This window comes from Bos taurus, chromosome 7, assembly GCF_002263795.3.
Source record: "Bos taurus isolate L1 Dominette 01449 registration number 42190680 breed Hereford chromosome 7, ARS-UCD2.0, whole genome shotgun sequence".
NCBI classification, from domain to species: domain Eukaryota; kingdom Metazoa; phylum Chordata; class Mammalia; order Artiodactyla; family Bovidae; genus Bos; species Bos taurus.
This window is the reverse complement of record NC_037334.1, coordinates 80,451,950-80,472,801: the sequence shown is the minus strand read 5'-3', so window position 1 is coordinate 80,472,801 and position 20,852 is coordinate 80,451,950. Positions and strand designations below refer to the sequence as shown.

The window sequence follows — 20,852 nt, the reverse complement described above, 5'->3', positions numbered from 1 at the left end:
TCCACTGTACAGCAAAGTGAATCAGCTATTGTTGTTCAGTCACCCTGTCGAGTCTGACTCTTTGCCACCCCGTAGGCTGCAGTGCGCCAGGTCTCCTTCTTACCGAGGTCACCAAAGAGCGCTGAGTAGAGTCCCCTGAGCTATGCAGTAGGCTCCCGTTAGGTATCCACTCTGTACACAGTAGTGTATATACGTCAGTCCCAATCTCCCAGTTCATCCCCCCATCCCTCCCCTCCTTGGTTTCCTTGCATTTGTTCTCTACGCCTGTGTCTATACACATGAACTTATTCGCAAAGCAGAAATAGAGACACAGAAGTAGAGAATATATGACCTTACTTTTAACAGTAGGAGAGACCTTAGTCTTAGAACCTTGGCAAGCAATACATCTAGGTAGATTTTAATATTCTTGTTGTATTTTTATTACATTTAATCTTCCACAATTCTCTTATAAGGCAGGCTTGGCTCATGACCTACTCAATATCCACTCCTGCATTCTTCCTTAGTAACAGAATCCTGAATTTTATATCAACTGAGAGACCTCATTTCCCATCTTCCTTTAGCTACTGGGTAGACCAAGTAGCTAAGCTCAGCCCATGAAAAGCAAGTGGAAATTGCTGGGTGGGACGTTCAGGAATGCTCGTTGGTTAAAAGGCACTCATGGAGACTCTGTTGTCTTTCCTCTTTGCTGATGCCTGCCTGATGGCTGGTGACTGCAGCCATTCTGCGCTTAGCAGCCTTGATGATGGAGGTCACACAGTAAGGACAGCAAAGCAGAATAAGAAAAAGAGCCTGGGTTACCAGTAACATCATGGGGCTGATAGATGAGCCTTGGATTGCCTTTTTCCAAGTCTTCTTTTTTAAGTAACAAAGAAGTAAAATTCTATCTTGTTTAAGCCTGTTATTTCTGCTTCCTATTCCTATCTGCTGCTGCTGCTACTAAATTGCTTCAGTTGTGTCCGACTCTGTGCGACCCCATAGACAGCAGCCCAGGCTCCACCATCCCTGGGATTCTCCAGGCAAGAACACTGGAGTGGGTTGCCATTTTCTTCTCCAATTGCAATTCCTTACTGAGGAATTTTCAATTTATGGCAAATTATACTTATTTCCACTTCCCTTCTGGCTCAGTTGGTAAGGTCTCTGCTTGCAATGCAAGAGACCCCCAGTTCGATTCCTGGGTCAGGAAGATTTGCTGGAGAAGGGATAGGCTACCCACTCCAGTATTCTTGGGCTTCCTTGTGGCTCAGCTTGTAAAGAATCTGCCTGCAATGTGGGAGACCTGGGTTCAATCCCTGGGTTGGGAAGATCCCCTGGAGAAGGGAACGGGCTACCTACTCCAGTATTCTGGCCTGGAGAATTTCATGAACTGTATAGTCCATGGGGTCGCAAAGAGTCGGACACGACTGAGTGACTATCACTTTCATGCTTATTTCCACTTCTAGTAATATAAAGCTTCTTAGGAATGTTTCTGAACCAAAATAAATGTAAGTGCATCACAATAATCACTAACATGTGAACCAGTAGGAATAACTGCTAGAACATAAAGTCACAAACTGGGAAGGGACTTGGGAAACACTCTACCAGACTATATACTGCCTTGTTGCCTATAGAGAACCATTGAGAGAGGATCTCCGTTTTCACAGGGGAACACTTCTCTTGGTTGCTGTGTTGTCTGGGGATCTCATCCCTGGGCTCAGGTCCAAGCCAGGTCAGTTCCCAGGGGCACCCTCACTTACCAGGTGTCTTCCAGGGTCTGTGTGCTGCTTCTTTCCTCCTGCCTCTTCTCCAGCTCCACGGCTGTCTGTTCCAACAGAGCAGACACAGCATCCTGCAGAGACAAAGGCCGATGAGCCCTCTGTGCAAGGCAGGCAGAGCCCCACCTGGCAGGAATCAGACCCTATCACCCTCCCAGTGAACAGAGGGTAAAACTGAAGGCCAGAGTGGGCAAGCATCTCGCCGTAAGGGTACATCAACTGGAAATATGGTCCCTAGTTCTTCTAACTGACGATTCTACTGAAAATAATCTCTGTATACATGGACAAAATTTGGAAGATGAGTTTAGTGTTTGCATGAGACAGAATTACAGGTCTACAGCTGCAAGATCATCAAGTAGTCAGGGAGACTGTCCCACTGAATGGTGTCCACGCTGAGGAAGACTGTGTGACTTGAGGAAATTAATTAACATCTCTGACACTCAGTTTCTTCTTTAATAATTACTCCACCTCTGATGTCCATGCTTCTCTGCTGGCCCAGAGGGTACAAAAATCTGCCTGCAATGCAGGAGACCCTGGTTCAGGCCCTGAGTTGGGAATATTCCCCTGGAGAAGCGAATGGCAACCCACTTCAGTATTCTTCCTGGAGAATCCCATGGACAGAGGAGCCTGGCAGGCTACAGTCCATGGGGTCGCACAGAGTCGGACAGTGAGTGACTGAGTGACACACACACACACACACACCCACCCCCCTCTGATGTCCAGCCATCTCCAACTCTGGGAGAGGCTTTTCCTTCCAGCTGACCAGGTGCTGCCTTTTATAGGAGAAAGGTGCAAAGCTGTGGTCCAGCTCACCGTGCTTTCAGGCCCTGGGATGGGGGCCATGGCTCCCACTGGTTTGGGCTCCCGGCTCTGTTTCTTCAAGTATTTGTAGCTCAGGAGGTTGTACCACCGAGTCGACCTCTCGCCAGACCGGCAGACCTCAGCCAGGCTGATCTGGGCGCCTCCCTGTAGAGGATGGGAAAAAAGCATAAGCAGAGAGTGACAAGGTATTCTGGGGAAAGAGATAAAACACCACTCCAGGTGAGATAGAAGCATCCTGGGAGGAAGAAATGGCTGGGTATTGTTTTCTAATAACTCACTCATTCACTGACTTATTTGTTCACTGAGTTGTATAGGTTAAGATCTATTTAGATATTAATTTTAAGGATGGGTTCTCTGATGGCTCAGATGGTAAAAAATCTGCCTGCAATGGGGGGAGACCCAGGTTCGAACTCTGGGTTGGGAAGATACCCTGGAGAAGGGAATGAGCACCCACTAACAGTATTCTGCCTGGAGAATCCCCATAGACAGAGGAGCCTGGTGGGCTACAGTCCATAGGGTCGCAAAAGAGTCAGACACGACTGAGTGACTAACACTGTACTTTCATGGGCTGTTTAGATATTAACTCTTTATCAGATATACAATTTGAAAATATTTTCTTCCATTCAGTAGGTTGCCTTTTCATTTTATTGATGAAAATGAAAGTTCTGCTGTGCAGAAGCTTTTTAGTTTGAGGTAGTTTCACATGTTGTTTTTTTCTCTTGGTGTTAGAGTTCAGAAAGATAATCGCTAAGACTGATGTTAAGGAAAACAACTCAAAGCTCTAGCAACAGTAGATTGGGGGAATAGACTGTAACCTATATCTACACGGTTATTACATAGCTATGTACAAAAAATAAGGAAGATTTCTAGGTACTGATGTACAGAGTTGTCCAACAAGATACAGTCTACTGCAGCCACAAAACTACAAGACTCTTGCTCCTTGGAATAAAAGCTATAGACAAACCTAGACAGCATATTACAAAACAGAGATATTACTTTGACGACAAAGGTCCGTATGGTCAAAGCTATGGTTTTTCCAGTAGTCATGTATGGATGTGAGAGTTGGACCATAAAGAAGGCTGAGTGCTGAAGAAGTGATGCCTTTGAGCTGTGGTGTTGGAGAAGACTCTTGAGAATCCCTTGGTCTGCAAGGAGATCAAACCAGTCAATTGTAAAGGAAATCAATCCTGAATATTCATTGGAAAGACTGATGCTCAAGCTCCAATACTTTGGTCACATAACGTGATGAGCCGAATCATTACTAAAGACCCTGAAGCTGGGAAAGGTTAAAGGCAAGAGGCGAAGGGGATGGCAGAGGACAGGATGGTTGGATGGCATCACCGACTCAATGGATATGGGTTTGAGCAAGCTCCAGGAGATGGTGAGGGACAGAGAGGCCTGGCGTACTGCAGCCTGTGGGGTCGCACAGAGTCGGATACGACTGAGTGACTGAACAACAACAGCAACAACTATTTGGGGCTGCCTCATGGGTGTGAATGGTCTGCCTCAGTAAACTGGATGCACTTTGACAGCATCTACGCATTCATTCAATCACTTATTTGACACACACACATTTGCCCAGTTGCCTCTATGTGTCAGACACTGTTCTGGGTGTTGGGAACACAGCGGGATTTAAGGCAGAGAAAAATCCCTGCCCTCCTGAGCTTATATTCCAGTCTGGGGGAATCAGATAATCAGTAAGTAACTTCCATATTGTGTCTCATAGAGCCTACTGCTGCTGCTGCTAAGTCGCTTCAGTCGTGTCCGACTCTGTGAGACCCCATAGACGGCAGCTCACCAGGCTCCCCCGTCCCTGGGATTCTCCAGGCAAGACCACTGGAGTGGGTTGCCATTTCCTTCTCCAATGCATGAAAGTGGAAAGTGAAAGTGAAGTCATTCAGTCATGTTCGACTCTTAGCGACCCCATGGACTGCAGCCTACCAGGCTCCTCTGTCCATGGGATTTTCCAGGCAACAGTACTGGAGTGGGGTGCCATAGAGCCTAAGATGCCATCAATTATAGAGTGTACTATTATTTCATGTATCACTAAGAAAGAAAAATAGTTACCAATTAGAATATGACCTGCCAGCTAGTACACACTGCATCTTGATTTCAGAGATGATAAAAATGTGAAAATAACTTGCGCCCTAATACCTATGATATGGAGAAATATTAGGTGATATAAAGTGCTGCAGAGAAGATGATATAGGCAAAGTGCAGAGGTGGGGATAAGAGGGTGGAGGGGGCAATGTGACTTTACGTAGGGTGGAAGGAAGTCCTCATGGAGAAGGTGACATCTGGGTCAAGAACAGAATGAAGTGAGAGAGTGACTTTTGCCCATCAACATCCAGGAGGAAAGAATTACATTTGAAAAGGATGGCAGTGAGAAAGGCCGGAGAAGGGGGTGTGCTGGTGTATTCAAGGGGCACAAGGGGGCTGGAGGAAGAGTCTCAGGGATCAAATCTGAGAGATGGCAAGGAGCAGACCTCAGAGGACCTGGGGAGAGCAGGCAAAGGCCCAGGTGTTGACTCTGGGTGGAGACAGAAGCCTTCCTAAGGATTTAAGAAGAGGACTGGATGGACTCATCTGCGATTTAATAGGATCACCCTGGAGACTGTTGGAAAAAGATGAAGGGCGGCAAGAACAGAAGCAGGGAGGCCTGGTAGGGGATTCTGCAACTATCAGGTGAGAGATGGTGGTGGTCAGGAGCATGGGAGAAGTGGCTGGAATCTGGAGATCTTCTGAAGGCAGGGCTAGGAGTTCCCAAAGGACTGAATGTGGGGTACGAGAGGAAGAAAGGGGTCCAAGACAACCCTGTGGTCTCTGGCTTGGGCAATGGATGAATGAAGGGGTTGCATTCATCTGAGACAGTGAAGACATGGAAGGAAAGCTGAGGGGTGTGCTGTGGACACATGATTGGTGATGCTGACTGGATATGCAAGAAAAGATGGAAGAGACAGTGGACATACAGCACTGAGATGAGTGGGGAGGCCCAGGATGGCGTTATTACATGGAATGGTATTGAAAAGCCAGGGGATAGGACAAGATCAACGAAGCAGTGCATGCAAGTAGAAAAGGGGAGGAGAGCAAGGCCTGAGCCCTGGGGCCCTTGGAAGGGGAGAGGTCAGGGAAATGAGCAAGAATCCACAGAGCAGACAGACAGGGAAGCCAGTGATGGGAGAAGGCGGCCAAGAGAGCGAGCGGTCCAGGAAGCCAAGTCAGGGCAAAGGATGTCGAAGAAGATGGAGTGAGCAACTGAGCCAAACACTGCAGACAGGCCAAGAGACACGAGGATGGAGAGAGCTGGCCATTGGATTCAGCAACAAGGAGGTCCCCAGTGACCTTGATGAACACATTTTTGGTGGAATGATGAAGGCCAGAGCCCACGTAATCTGAGATGCAGAGAAAACACACACCTCGTTCATATGTTGCTACAGAGAAAACAAAAGAAGTAATGTAGTAGCTGGAGGAAGAAATGGGGTAAAAAAAAAAATTTTTTTTTTTTTACAGCATGGGATTAATAACAGCATATATATGGAGAGGTATATCGATCTAGTGGAGGAGGGAAAACTGGAAACAGAGCAGAAGGGTGAAGATGACCTTGAGCGAAGATGGCCGTGGATGGGAGTGCGGAGGGCCCACCCTGAGCTCTAGGTGGAACCACAGAGCCTGCAAGAAGAGCTAACTGTGGCGGGGCAGCTGTGGGGGCTCTCTTCTGGTTCCTTCTACTGTTCCAGGATTGGGTATAAAGCAAGGGCCTCAGCAGAGGGAGAGTAGGGTGAGGAGAAAGGAGAGGATGAGAATTTGGTGCTGTGTGTGTTTTTCTCCAATTGCATGGGCAGACAGGAGGGGAGAGCTCACTTTGACAGGGCTGGGGTTTTGCCAAGTGTGGATGGCAAAGTGAAAAAGGAGCAAGGAAAGGTTATAATGGTTAGCTCTGGGGTATGAGTGGGCCTGGGCAGTGGGCTGCCTTTACAGAAGCTGCACAGTTGAAGGGTGAGCAACCAGCACCTGGCTGGAAAGCCTGTGACCCTGTGATACCACCATAAAGTGACTGTGGAACTGCTGCCCATGATATTGGGGAGGGCAAGACACGTATTCCATCCAAACCCATAATCTAGTAGGGTAGTGTGATGGCTCCCAGGTAGCACAGTGGTAAAGAATCCATCTGCCAATGCAGGAGACACCGGTTCAATACCTGGGTGGAAAGATCCCCTAGAGAAGGAAAGGGCCACCCACTCCAGTATTCTTGCCTGGGAAATTCCACGAACAGAGGAGCCTACAGTCCATGGGGTCGAAGAGTTGGACTTGACTGAACAACTGATCACACACACAGTGTGATGGTGACATAAAGAAGTTGGAATCTGTGTTCAAATCCAGACTTCTCTACCTACTTACTGGATGACCTGAGCTGGTTAACCAGCCTTTCTGGGCCTTGATCCCTTACCTGCCAAATGGACCTAATGCTAATATTGCTTCCCCATTGTAAGGATTAAATGAGATACTGCACTCAAGTTCTTAGCCCAGAACTAGACACACAGACGCTGCTCAGGATGAGTACTACTCTTCTTGCCCGGCTGGTTACGTGGCACCAGGGTGCCACCCTGGTTACAGACCAGGGTGCCATCAACTCAGCAGTGCGGGGAGGCAGCATGTGGGAGCCGACAGCCCTTCCTCCACGCGTCTCCCTTCCATGCCTCCACCAGCCACCAAAACACGACAGCCTGACACTCCACGTCCCCACGGGATATGGGAGATGGAGGCTTCCGGCTGGCCGTGGATGGAGACAAGCCACGGTGGGATGAGCACTTTGGCTGCTGCCATGGCAACCAGCAATGGCCAGATTTCAATTAGGAAGGAGGAATAAAAGGGCTCCAATTAGGAGGATAAAACAGGGTTGAGTCTCTTCTCATTTAGGAATGCTCAGGGCTGAGGAAACGCTTCACTGGAGGGGCCTGGATTTGGTGTTTTTTTTTTTTTTTGTATTTAATTTCTATTCTATCCTTTAGAATAGAAATTAATATTATAGAAATAAAGACGTATATTTTTGGGCATGCCATGCATCTCTGTTCCCCAGTCAGGGATTGAACCTGGGTCATGGCAGTGAAAGCCCAGAATCCTAGCCACCGGGCGACTGGGGGATTTCTTGGAGGCTGGATTTGGAAAAGCTTTCTGCTCCATCCTTCAGCAGCACCCACCCTGCTTGCCAAATTCTTGAGTCACTATCTCATGTATTGGGCTCCTCCAGGGAGCACCGTGCTGACCCAGAGAAAACTCCAGGGTCTGACATGGGTGGATCAGCCTACGTTCTAACTCTACTCTAACCCTGAGAAAGTTCTTTGTGCCTCAGTTTCCCCACTGGTATAATAGTATGGTACCTAGTTTATAAGATTTGTAGGGAAGATCAACAGAAATAATACCAGTACGGAGTTCAGTTCAGAGCCCACAATATAAACTGCATCCAATTAACACAAGCTGTTGCGTTACTGCCAGTAATAATAACAACAATATAAATGGCAATGAAGCTGTTAGGAACCCCAGCTGAGCAGGAAAGTGATGGGAACTGATTTCCAGTGAGAGCCAGTGTGTGCAGACACTTCATTCCTTTACATCCTTGCTACGGGGACCACCAGCAGCGGCACTGCCTGCGAGCCTGAGAGAAATACGGAATCTTGCTGCCCAGACTTGAGGCATCAGAATCTGCATTTAACCCGCATTTTAACCAGGTAACTTGTGTGCACGCAAAAGTTCGGGGGGCACTGGTTTAGCGCTTCATTCAGTCCCCAGAGAACCACCTATGAAGTAGTCAGGGTGAGCTGGTTTTACAGATAAGGAAACTGAGACAATTAAAGCATCTTAGGCCACACGATGCGGAAGGCTGGTGGCTCAGCTTCAGGCACAAGGAAGGGATGAGGCCCTGCAACTCCACAGCAGATAAAGGAGCTCCCTGCTCTCTCTCCCCTGCTCCCAATAAGTCTACCTAGAACCCATGAAGAGCTGGGCTGATACCACAAGCTGTGTTTGCCCCAAGCCTTCTCCCTGAAGTGCAAAGGTGGATCAAGAAGGACAGAAGGCTGGACAGACAGACAGAGCTCTCACCAGGCACTCCTCCAGCTGGCACCTGTCGGTGGTACAGACGTCGACTCTTAAGGTCTTCTGGTGGAGGGCTGGGTAGGACATGGACACCCAGAACACCTCATTGAACACCAGGGTGTCCGCGGCATCCAGGGGCCGGGTCCGGAAGAGGCAGGTGGTGCTCTCGGAGCACGGAAGGAGAGCCGCTCGGATGTTCCTAGAGGGGCAGGCACACATGACAGCCAGGGTCAGGGGGGCCCGGGTCGGGGGGCTCAGGCCTTAGGCTACACAGCTGTTGCACATCCCCCAGGAAGCCACAGAGGACAAGAGTTTGTCATTTCCCCAGTCCCTATGTGTCCCATCTCGTCTGCCTTCTGTTTGGCCTGCTTTCGGGCCTGCCTTCCTCCTTCCCACATGTCACGCCCCAGGCGCTGGCCAGGTGCAGACCACAGAGACAGAAGCTTATACTGATGCCCTCAAGGCCTACAGTCTAGCAAAGGAGGGGCACGGAGGCAGATGAGCTCAACGAAACATAAACCCGTCTGCACCAGGCAGAGCCAAGAGGCAAACGGTGCAGGTCTCTGCTGTATTATTAGCCATAGGGTTAACACCCATCGCAACCTGCCCACTGAATCATGATGGGAACTGGCTCTTGAGAAAGGCAGGCCTGGCTCTTTCTGCACGAAACACTAGCGCTTAGAGCAGACAAAAGGGGCCGTGACTTCCTCCTTCACCAGGCTTCAAGTTCACAAGGACAGGGGTTTGCTCGCCACCCCATTCTTAGTGCTGGCACCTGGTTGGGGCTCAGGACGCATATGGAAAGCTGTCTTGGGCTCTCCTCTTTATACTGAGCGCGTCTGGCGCCCTGCCTGCATCCACGCTCACGGCCCTGACACTGTGCATCATGGTCATGTGCAGTAACCACCCACAGCGGTCTAGCGGGGCCCGTGGTCGGAGCAGGGCAGAAAGGAGAGTGTCCCCTGGGATGGGCATACAGGGCAAGAGGATGATACACGGTCCGTCAGCTACACACTCACACTTTCTGGTCTTGCTGCAGCAACAAAGCAGAAAGGTTGCTCAGCTGGATGATGAATATTGCAAACTGTTTATTCTTCTCATCATACCTGAAATGAAAAGGGGGCATACAGAGCACCTGTTGGTAACACATTTATCTCTCTCTCCTTTAATTATCACGGACGGAGATGCTGACTGCTCTGGGACCATGGTGAGCTGGAGATCACAGACCCAGTGTTTGCAGCCATGCAGGGACACAGGTCCAGAGCTGTCGGTCTGATTTTTTAAAGTGAAGCCAGAGGTTGTGTAAAATTTCCTGAGAGCTAAATGTAGGCAATGAATTCCTATTTAAAAATAATCAAGACCATTCCCCATCAAGAGATGAGCAACAACAGGAAATCTAGGCTGTAGCCCCCCAGGGGCTGACTTCAGTCCAGATGAGATTATAAGACAAAAGCTGTAGTAATGATGATGACCAAACACACCAAGAGGCAGGCGGTCTTGGTCCCTGCCTGGCTTGGCCACTGCCCAGCTCAGTGACACTGAGCAAGGTACAAAGTCTTCAAACCTTGTTTTTTTCTCTTTTGTGAAATGGGGAGCTGGGAGGCATAGAAAGAGACCCCCACCTTTAGTTAGGAGCCCACAGCTGTCAGCGGGGCCTGCTGGTTCTGGAGGAGGGTAAATGCTGGACATGAGGCAGAAGGGGGAGGAGGGGACCCAGTGCAGACCACGCCCCTCTGCCCCGCCCTCCCTGCCACTTACTTCAGGGCGACCTGAACCCGGGTGGCACCCACTGCTTCTGATTCATCACTGTCGAAAGCAGCGGCTTCCGAGACACCCAGCCTGGAAGGCAACACGGGGAAGACAGAGACAGAGGGTCAGGCTGGTCTGCAGTGACCTGGGGCCAAAGTCATTTTCCAGAGACAGGGTTCTCTCTGGGAGGGAGCAGCAGGTTCTTGAGGAGGAAGGTTTGGGTCTGCTGAGCCTCCCTGGGGACCGTGCCTGCCCACACGACTCTAGATCCCTCTCTCAAGGGGGCTGCTCTTTCCCCAATACTTGCTCCCGGGCCACACGCCCCTTGACGGCACTCAGGGAAATCAGCAGTCTCCCAGACGTGAAGTATCTCTAGCCCCCCACCCTCCTGTGGGTTCCTCCCACACACCACAGGGGGCCCGGGACTCAGGGACCCACCTCTGCACGGAAGCCTCATACACACCACTGTCCCCGGCCACGGATTCATCTGACACGGCGGCAGACACACAGGCCACTTTCAGGCCGCACCCCTGAGCCATATTCACAGCTGGAGGAAGAGAGGGGGGGAAAGGCGGGCTTCAGAAATCAGGACACTGTCATCCCAACATGTACTGTGGATCCCCTGTTGTTTTAAGATGGTCCCACCAAAATCCTACTATCTCTGACCTTTACAGCAAGGTCCTGTGTGTTTTGGGGTGAAGGAAAGGGTGGCAGAGGAGTCTGTGTCTAACATCTCAGACTCCACAGGCAAACCACCTGGGTTCAAATCACACACTGCTTTATGACACTGGGATGCTGCTTTATTCCCTCTAGGCCCTGCATTCCCTATCTGTAAAATGGGGATAATAACACCTACTTTGTTGGGAAGACACAAGGAGATGATATAGAGAAATCTTTAGTATAGAGACTGGGGCAGGGGAAGGGCCCTAGAAACCTGTACTGCTATCCTTAGTTACTATGACTACCATTCCCATCACTACAGTGATGCCTTCCAGATCAATTCCTACACACTTGGGACAGTAACACAGACCCTGGGCCCTTGCGGGAGGACAAGAAGGGGAAGAAGGATTTAAGCACTGGCTCTCCTACTTGCCTATCCCACTGCACTCCTAAGTCAGCTCATCTCCCCTGCCCTTGACAGAGGCCCTCTGAAGTCTGTGACCTGGGACTCAGACTCAGCACACGCTGCACATTCCTTCCCTCCCCAAGTAATGGGCGCTGACAGTATGCCAGGGCCGCTGCCAAGTTCAGAGCTGCCAAGATACAGGACAGCGCCTGACCTCCACGCAGCACAAGAAGGACAGCTTCAGGTGTTCCAACCTCAGGGCCAGCACTTCTGAGCACCTGCTGTGTGCCAGGCACATGGGTGGGGGATGGGGGTTGGGGGGTGCACTGGCTGGCCTAGGGGATGGTGACCGTGAGCCTGGCAGAGGCCAAGGGGCCATCTGGGTGTGGCTTTCCCAGCCTGCATCCCACATCTGCAGCCCTGGAGCCCTCCTGCCTTCAGACCCACCCCGCTCCACCCTCCACAAAACCACTTAAGAAGATTAGTTTGTCTGCTGACTGAACAGTGGCACTAATCACATAACCTGCTTAGCGTCTGAGCTCAGCCTGGCAAGGCTTCTGGAGATGGCATGAAGAAATGCCGGCCTGGGACGTGAGCGGTCCCTGGCTCCCAAGCTGCACTGACGCTGTGGGGTGGGGGTGAGGTGGGCTGGGAGGTAGGGGAGGGGTTGCTCCCCACACCCCACTGGAGTCCCAGTATCCCTGATCCAGCTGATCACAGCCCTTAGACAGGGAGCACCGGGAACCCTTCTTGAGCCTCATTAGAGGTTCCGCCTGCAACCCCTCCTCTCCAGGGAACAATTTTCTGAAGCTTTCCACCTGCTGCAGTAGGAAGCCTGTTTTTATTTTTGTTTGAGAGGACTCGGCAAGACTGCCTTCCTGATGAGGGAGCCCCAGGGATCTCCCGGCTCTTCTTCTAAGGAAGTGGCTGGCATGCACCCAGCAGAGCCTTTAATTAACCAGGAAATCGTGTTGCTTCTCCCTTGCTCCCAGTGGCCCTTGTAATCGAAGGAACTGATATTTCTGGGTGTTGCAGCTGCCCCTGCCCCCATTCCTGGAGCTGAGAGTGGTTGAGATTCTAGCTGGCTTCATGGGAGTCAGAAGCAGACCTTTGCCAACTAGGTGGTCCTGAGGCCAGTCCTGACTGTCCTGCCTTACCGCAGTGACGCTGACCTCAGACAAGTCACTTAACCTCACCGAGTCTCACGCCTTTCAGTCTGTAAGATGAGGATAAAATCAACACCCACCTCATAGTGTTGTTTTGAGGTTTACATGAATCAGTATGTGCAACAGTGCCTGTATCTTGTACACCTGAACTTAATAAATTATCCTGTTCAGTCCTGACTTTCATATGTGAGATGGGGTCAGTGAGCATCAGGGGTATCTTAGGAATAAATACACAGAGCTGCCTCATGTCCTAAGGGGACCACGGTGATAAAGAGGTTGGGCACTGGGGTCAGAAAAACCCAGATTCCAGTTCCCGCTTCCCCACCTGTTGGCAAGTGATAGCACCTCTCTGAGCCTCTGTCTTTCCATCTGTGAAATGGGTATAATGCTGCTGCTGCTGCTGCTGCTGCTGCTGCTAAGTCGCTTCAGTCGTGTCCGACTCTGTGCAACCCCATAGACGGCAGCCCACCAGGCTCCCCCGTCCCTGGGATTCTCCAGGCAAGAACGTTGGAGTGGGTTGCCATTTCCTTCCCCAACGCATGACAGTGAAAAGTGAAAGTGAAGTCGCTTAGTCGTGTCTGACTCCTAGCGACCCCATGGACTGCAGCCCACCAGGCCCCTCTGTCCATGGGATTTTCCAGGCAAGAGTACTGGAATGGGTTGCCATTGCCTTCTCTGGAAATGGGTATATTAGAAGTAGCCTATTTCACCATATCAAGCGCATTGCTCACCACATCAATGCACCCCAATAAATATTCACCATTATAATTTATTATGTGGTTGCTGTTACAGATGAAAATTTTTCTAATAAGCCTTGGCTGTCATTATTGGCATCATCTTTTACTTTGAAGCTTCTGACCTGAATCTCAGTCTAGACTACAATGCCCTTTTTGACCTCATAACAGGAGTGATCTTTTGTCATTCCCTGGCTTCAATCACATGGATCCTTGCTGCAACTAGCATAAAATGTAAACTCCTTACCTTACACAATTTGTTCTCTGCCTGATTCTCTGCCTTGTTGGTGACCCCCGACCTTTGGTCTTTCTTGCAGCCCCTGTTTCAGCCTCAGACACTTTGCTCTTGCTTCTCTCAAGGCTGGCTCTTTCTCACTGTTCAAGTCACAGTTGAAATGTTGCCTTCCTTCACCACCCAGCCTGAAATGGCAGCCCCACTCCAACCTGAAAGGCTCCATCACACCCTGTTTTATTCTCCTCCTAAGTGCTTTCCCCTGATCTGCTTTTACAGTTATTATTTGTGCCTTCCTTTGCATGCAGGCTTCATGCAACCAGGATCTTATCTGTCCTCCACACTGTATCCTCTAACTAACCCACATGGCCTATCTGTCCAATGAAAGAATGAATGAATCCATATCCACCCATTAAGACAAAGTTTCCATAGGTACTTAGTATCTGTTGCATGAATGAACCCACCATGGAAAAACCCTTTGCTCAGGGTCTGCTGCTGCTGCTGCTAAATCATGTCCGACTCTGTGCGACCCCATAGACGGCAGCCCACCAGGCTCCCCCGTCCCTGGGATTCTCCAGGCAAGAACACTGGAGTGGGTTGCCATTTCCTTCTCCAATGCATGAAAGTGAAAAGTGAAAGTGCAGTCGCTCAGTCGTGTCTGACTCTTAGCGACCCCATGGACTGCAGCCTAACAGGCTCCTCCGTCCATGGGATTTTCCAAGCAAGAGTACTGGAGTGGGGTGCCATTGCTCAGGGTCTAGATGACAGTAAACACGTAATAAATACCTACTGAATGAATGAATAAATCGATACACCGTGTACAGATCTGGTAGATAGAAAGCAGTAACTGTTGCCCGTAACTGTCACAATTATCACTGAGGTCAGAACTCGGTCCTGACCACAGCCCCACCTCCCTCCCTCCTGGGATGCGGTGCTCTCTACCTTGGCCCAGCGGCTTGCCTTCCGGGCCGGGTTCCTCCAGCCGGTACCTCTCCCGCATGCTGCTACCGAGGCTCAGCTCACACAGAGCGGCACTCAGCTCCGGGGTCTTCAAACTCCAGGTTGCTCAGGAAGGCTTCCCCAGCCAGGTCAGCGATGAGAGGCGAGCAGGGCGGGGACGGGGAGGAGAGCGAGGAGCGGGGGGACAGGGAGGTCATGGACTTGGGGGTGCCCGAGAGGGAGCGCAGGGCTTGCAGGCGGCCGCCCCCCTCCGCCTTCTGGGTCTTGGCCACTTCGTCCTCGTGGATGGTGGTGATGCAGCCAGAGGGCCGGAAGCCTGTGGCCCCCTCCAGGAGCAGGAATTCCACCTTGTTCTGCAGCTCCGAGTCCAGCTGCTCGAACGGGTCATAGTAGAGGTCGGTGAAGCTGGCCGAGGCGGAGGAGTCCAGGCTGGAGGCGGCCAGGGAGCCCCGGCTGGACGTGAGGGACCCCGGACTGCTGCCGGAGGACAGGCTCTGCATGCTGCCGGAGAGGCTGGAGCGGGGGGAGTAGAGGACACTGAGCGGGTGGGCCTCCTGAAAGCTCCCCTGGAAAGCACTCAGGACACACTGTTTCACTGGACCCCCGATGGTGCCCAGGGCAGACCGTGCACCCCTGCTTCACTGAAGGGGATATCCGGAGAAGGCCGGCAGAGTTGGGATTCGAACCCAACCCAGCTGCCTTCTGAGTCCACTTCCTCCTGTTTCTCAAACCTCCACCAGCTGCACTCCATTTTCCTATTTTTCCATATTTGAATCCAATGCCAAGTAATGAGGCTTAATATTTTTCTCCAAATCAACTCACTTTTTAAACATTAACATAGTTATCTTCAAAAGGAGCCTTTATATCCTAAGTGTAACTTGAAAAGCCCTGTCAACTGATAAAAATATCTGATGAAAACAAAATGTGATAAAATTCTGGCCACTCTGCCCAGCGAGGCCCCGGCCTGAAGCCAACCCCCTCTGTGTCGTGCAAGTTGGGTGGTAGGGGTGAGGGATGTGAACGAGACTCACTAGCACCCGACTGGGGCCTTCTGCACGCTGTCAGAAGGACCGAGGAGGCTGTGGTCTGGGGAGGTGAAGGACCCTGCCCTGGGCCACATCTGTCCCAGCACAAACCCCCCTGGACCATCCATAGACCTGCTGTGCACTCAAGCCTATCTGGCCATTCCCCGGGGAACACTTACCCCACTGCCCACCACTCACCTCTTCAGCTGGGAGTGCAGGGCCGCAACCTGCCGGGTGGCTTCCTCCAGCTCTCTCACCAGCTGGTTCCTCTTACTGTTTAACTTCAACCTGAAGGGAGCGAGAGAAGGCATGAGGGGGAAGCCCTGGGGGATCCAGCCTCCATCTCCCTGAGAGAGGAACCACAGGCATATACTCATGAAGATGTCCACAGACATACACACACACACAGGAACATCCTGGGAGCATTATACTATGATGTTTGGAGAGATATGGTCTCTATGTACAATGTTATAGTAACTGCTATATGCATCGCCTGCTATATACCAGGGGCTGACTAGGAAACTTATGTTGTTGTTCATTAGTCACTAAGTTGTGTCCGACTCTGCAACTCCATAGACTGTAGCCTACCAAGTGTCTCTGCCCATGGGATTTCTCAGGCAAGAATACTGGAGTGGGTTGCCGTTTCCTCTTCCAGGGGATCTTCCCGATTTAGGGATTGAACCTGTGTCTCCTGCACTGGCAGAAGGATTCTTCACTGAGGAGCCACTAGGGAAGCCCTGATATTGCCTTAAATCATTTGCACAATAACCCTTCTTGGTAAGAATTTTATTATCTCACTTTATGCATAGGGAAGCTGAGGCTCTTAGAGCTAAATAGTTTACTTAAAGCTAGAGAGTTAGTGGCAGAGTTAAGACTCCACCCAACCATCCCTTCCTGTGCTGCGCACAGGTGCGCAGAGAGAGAAGACCACGTGAAGATGTGTAGATGACCGTGTGCAGACCCAGAATCCAAGGAGAGAGGCCTCAGAAAAAACAACCCTGCCAACACCTTGACTTTGGACTTCTGGCTTCCAGGACTCTGCAGAAATACTTAATACATTTTTGTTGCTGAAGTCACCCCATGTGTAGTATGCTGGTTTGACAGCCCTAACAAACAAATGCACCATCTTAGGGCAAAATATAAAGGGGACAAAAAAAGGTAGGGTCCACGACCAAGCTCTGAGTCTAAACAGCATCTCAAGGCTGAACAGGCAAGAAGCAGTCAGCAAAGGAGCTTGAGAGAATGGTTCCAGAGCGCCTGGGGAAGATCCTGGTGAGTGTGATGGAGCATCACAGAGCCCGGGAACAAAGGCCTGCACCCAGGCCTGCTGACAACGATGCTCAGTTCTGCAACTCCCTTCCTGAGGGCAAAATCCTTGGGTTTTTATTTTTATTTTTTTGGCTGGTACAGTGCAGCTTGTGGGATTTTAGTTCCCCAACTAGGGATCAAATCCAGACCCTTTTAGTAGTGAAAGTGTGGGGACCTAACCACTGAACAGTCAGGGAACTCCTGGGCTCAGGAATATGCATCTCTTCTTTTTCTTTTTTGGCCATGCCACTCAGCATGTGGGATCTTAGTTCCCTGACCAGGGATTGAACCCAGGCCTCAGCAGGGAAAGTGCCAAGTCCTAACCATTGGTCCACCAGGGAATTCCCTGGAATCTGCATCATTATTACCTATCCAGGTGACTTTTTGGCACACTGCGGTTTCCAAGTTGCTTCACTAGCTGGGGATTGTAAGGCAGGAGTTGTGCCTCACTCTCCAGCCCCGAGCACGGTGCCCACAACATGGACGTGTTTGAAAAGGCGTCACTGAAGGGACGACTCCTCCCCAGCTGACACGGGGAAAGCTCCTTTGAGCTCCTGAAAAGACCCAGACGTTCAATCTCCCTTGGGACTCCTCTGGTGGCCCAGAGGTTAAGAAGCCACCCACCAATGTAGGGGACTGCAGAGCAACCGAGTCTATGTGCCACAACTACTGAGCCCAGTCTCTAGATACAGCTCGTGCTCTGCAACGAGAGCAAAGAGAAGCCACCCACATGAGAAGCCAGAATGAAGAGCAGCCCCTGTTCGCTGCAACTAGAGAAAGCCCGGGTGCAGCGGTGAAGACCCAGCACAGCCAAAAAGTAAATAATGAATTAAAAAATTATCTCCCTGGACGGATCTTCATATCCCCTTATGCCATCCTACTGGACGAGGAATGACTGACTCACTGCTCCCAAAGCACAGCCAACCCAGCCTGGGGCCTGAGAGAAAGAGTTCATTCCCATGGAAAAACTAACCATGCCATCCCTCCACCGACACGCCCCAGGACCCCAACACAGGCCCTGCCATGAAGACCAGAGACACAACTGGAGAGTGATGAGAGACGGGCAGGATCTGTCACTGGGGAGCTGGGTTGTGGAAGTACAGAAAAGACCATGGGAACAGCGGGCGTAGTGGCCTCGGCATGGTTCATGGCCGGTTCAACCCCTGGCGCTGTTATTCCAGAGTCCTGCCTAGGGCTGGGGGTGGGGGCAGACAGCAGGCCAGCAGATGGAGCCAGTAATGAACAAAAGCCCAGTTTTCAATGGAATGGACAGGACTGTGGAATGTGGCCCTCTATAAGAGAAAGACCTTGAAAGGGTGTGAGGTCTGGGCTGGGTGGGGGCGGGGGGGGGGGGTCAAGGCACAGCTGGGGGTCACCATTTCTACCTCTGTTTTCCTCTCCTCTGGGAGGAGACCACAGCACATGCACTAGAAGTAAACGCAGGTTCCGGCCCCCCCGGAGGCCCAACTGGAGGCTTAGGGGCCTGGGAGCCAGGTGGCCTTGACTTCTTAAGCACAGGGGTGTCGCCACCAGTAACAGCATGCAGGTGCTGAGGCTGCCTCCCAGAGGCAATGGCTTCAGTAGCCATATGGCGTTTGCGTGTGATGCCCGGCACATGCTGTGAGGCCAAGGACGCATCAAGCGTGGAAGCACGCAGAGGACCCAGAGGGTGGGGCTGGAATCCCCACAAGCTGCAGCTCAGCACCTGGGGCGCTGGTTAAAAATGCAAGAGCCTGGGCTGTGGCTCAGGTCTGGGGAGTTAGGCCCTGGGGTGGGGGCAGAGATCCCACCCCAACAGGCACTGCAGCTCTCTGCAGTGGTGGGGAGGGTCCACAGGAAGGGAGGTGGGAGTAGGGGGTGGGAGTAGGGGGTAGGAGAGGGGGTAGGAGAGGGGGTGTTGGGGGGAGGTCCGTGCTTCTCACCGATTCCTGATTGGGGTTTGGCAGACCCTGTGGTGTGCTGTTCCTGGACGTGTCTCTTTCTGGCCTAATCAAATCCACCTTGAACAGAGAGGCTGTTGTGTGCAGGTGAGGAGTACAATTGTCGTTCAGTCGCCAAGTCGTATATGACTCTTTGAGATCCCATGGACTGCAGCATACCAGGCCTTCCCATCCTTCACTATATCCCAGAGTTCGCTCAAACTCATGTCCATTGAGTCGGGGACACCACCCAACCATTTCATCCTCTGCCCCACTTAAAAAATTTTTTTTTAATTTATTTATTTGACTGTGCCAAGTCTTAGTTGTGGCATGTGGGATCTTCAATCTTTGTTGCGGCATCCAAACTCTTAGTTGTGGCATGTGGGGTCTAGTTCCCTGACCAGGGATCAAACAAGGGTCCCTGCATTGGGAGCCCAGAGTCTCAGCCACTGGGAAGTCCTCTCTGTCCCACTTAACTAGAGAGAGAAGAAACAGTGGAGCGTGGCTTCCCTGGAGGCTCAGTGGTAAAGAATCCAGTGTAGGAAACACAAGAGATATTGGTTCAATCCCCAGGTCGGGAAGATCCCCTGGAGAAGGAAACGGCAACCCACTCTAGTATTCTTGCCTAGAAAATTCTATGGACAGAGGAGCCTGGTGGATTACAGTCCACGGGGTTGCAAAGAGTCGGACACGAATTTAGCAACTGACATGCATGCCTGAGAACAAAAAGAGAAAGAAACCTAGAGAACAAGAGTCAGAAGATGAACGCAGACAGGGGGCTGGAGGCAAAGAACACAGATGAAAACTTATGGCTGGGCTTTCTCCTCTCTCTCCTGCAGGGGCTCAAGCCATCAGTGCTGTCCTTCCCAAGGCTTTCCCCTGGCTTCTCTCTGTGTGACCCAGGGGACCCTGTTCTCTGGGACCTCGAGTCAGCTGCTCAGCAGTTGCCGTGGACTGGAGGTTCTGGCTTCCCTGGATGGACTGTGTGAACTCACTGTTCCAGGAGAGCAGTCAGACCTTTGAAAGATGATGCTGAAGGCAACAATGAAAGGTCTTCTAAGAGGGCAGCAGCCTGGGTAGTAATCCCGGCTCTGTGCCTCCGTGATATCGGGTGAGCCTCAGTTTCCGCATCTATGAAACGAAGATTAATCTCAGGGTTGCTGGGAGGCTTAGCTGAGATGATGTAGGTTACAGAATCTGGTACATAAAGGTAACTTTTACATGTAGTATAGAATTCCCAGGTGGCACTAGTGGTCAAGAACCCACCTGTCAGTGCAGGAGACTCTTAAAAGACTCAGTTCGATCCCTGGGTTGGGAAGATCCCCTGAAGGAGGGCATGGCAACCTACTCCAGTATTCTTGCCTGGAGAATCATGGACAGAGGAGCCTGGCGGGCAACAGGCTATAGGATCACAAAGAGTCAGACATGACTGAGCGACTAACACTTTCACTTTAGGGAGTTCTAAGAGCATATCCAATCCAAGTTTCAAGAAACTGAAATTATTAGAGAAGAGCCTCAGTTCACAATCTGGTCTAACCACCGGCCTTCAGAATATATAAATATTTATATAGAATGTAATTATCTTGTTTTTTTCCCCCTATTAGGCAGTTGAAGTCCATATGGTCAATGACTTGCTCAAGGTCAGTGGTAGGAAGGGTATTTCTACTGACCTACCAAGCAGTAAGGCTGTCATGGATCTGTTCTTTTCAGCTGCTGGCTGTGAGCATGATGAATAGCTGAGGGCTTCCCAGTGATAGCTGGAGGGCCTTGGAGCAAGTCAGGAACCCAGAGGACCGGCAGACACATTAGGAGATACATGCAGAGGCCTGTAAGGGTCTGCTCAGGTTGGCTAACCATTTATTTTTTCAAATGACACTAAAGTCAAAAAGGCATCTTGTCAGAGGCCTCGTCCCCAAGCTGCACAGCCATGGGGAAAGTAGGACAGGGCCTTGGCACTAAAGGAGATTTCTAGGAGGCGCTTCCTAGGGCTATAAACCACCAGCTACTGAAGCCCTTTTCTCCTCCTC

At 51.0% G+C, this 20,852-nt stretch overlaps 1 protein-coding gene across 1 annotated transcript in view; it reads right to left on the bottom strand.

The window, feature by feature from the left end:
- WWC1 (WW and C2 domain containing 1) overlaps positions 1-20,852 on the bottom strand; it is a 167,645-nt gene that overhangs the window by 31,021 nt on the left and 115,772 nt on the right. Inside the window, 9 exon segments of the mRNA XM_002689365.7 lie at positions 1,734-1,825; positions 2,565-2,717; positions 8,673-8,865; positions 9,686-9,772; positions 10,425-10,505; positions 10,854-10,962; positions 14,556-14,658; positions 14,660-15,086; positions 15,797-15,886. Coding sequence (XP_002689411.1) covers positions 1,734-1,825; positions 2,565-2,717; positions 8,673-8,865; positions 9,686-9,772; positions 10,425-10,505; positions 10,854-10,962; positions 14,556-14,658; positions 14,660-15,086; positions 15,797-15,886 — 1,335 coding nt within the window.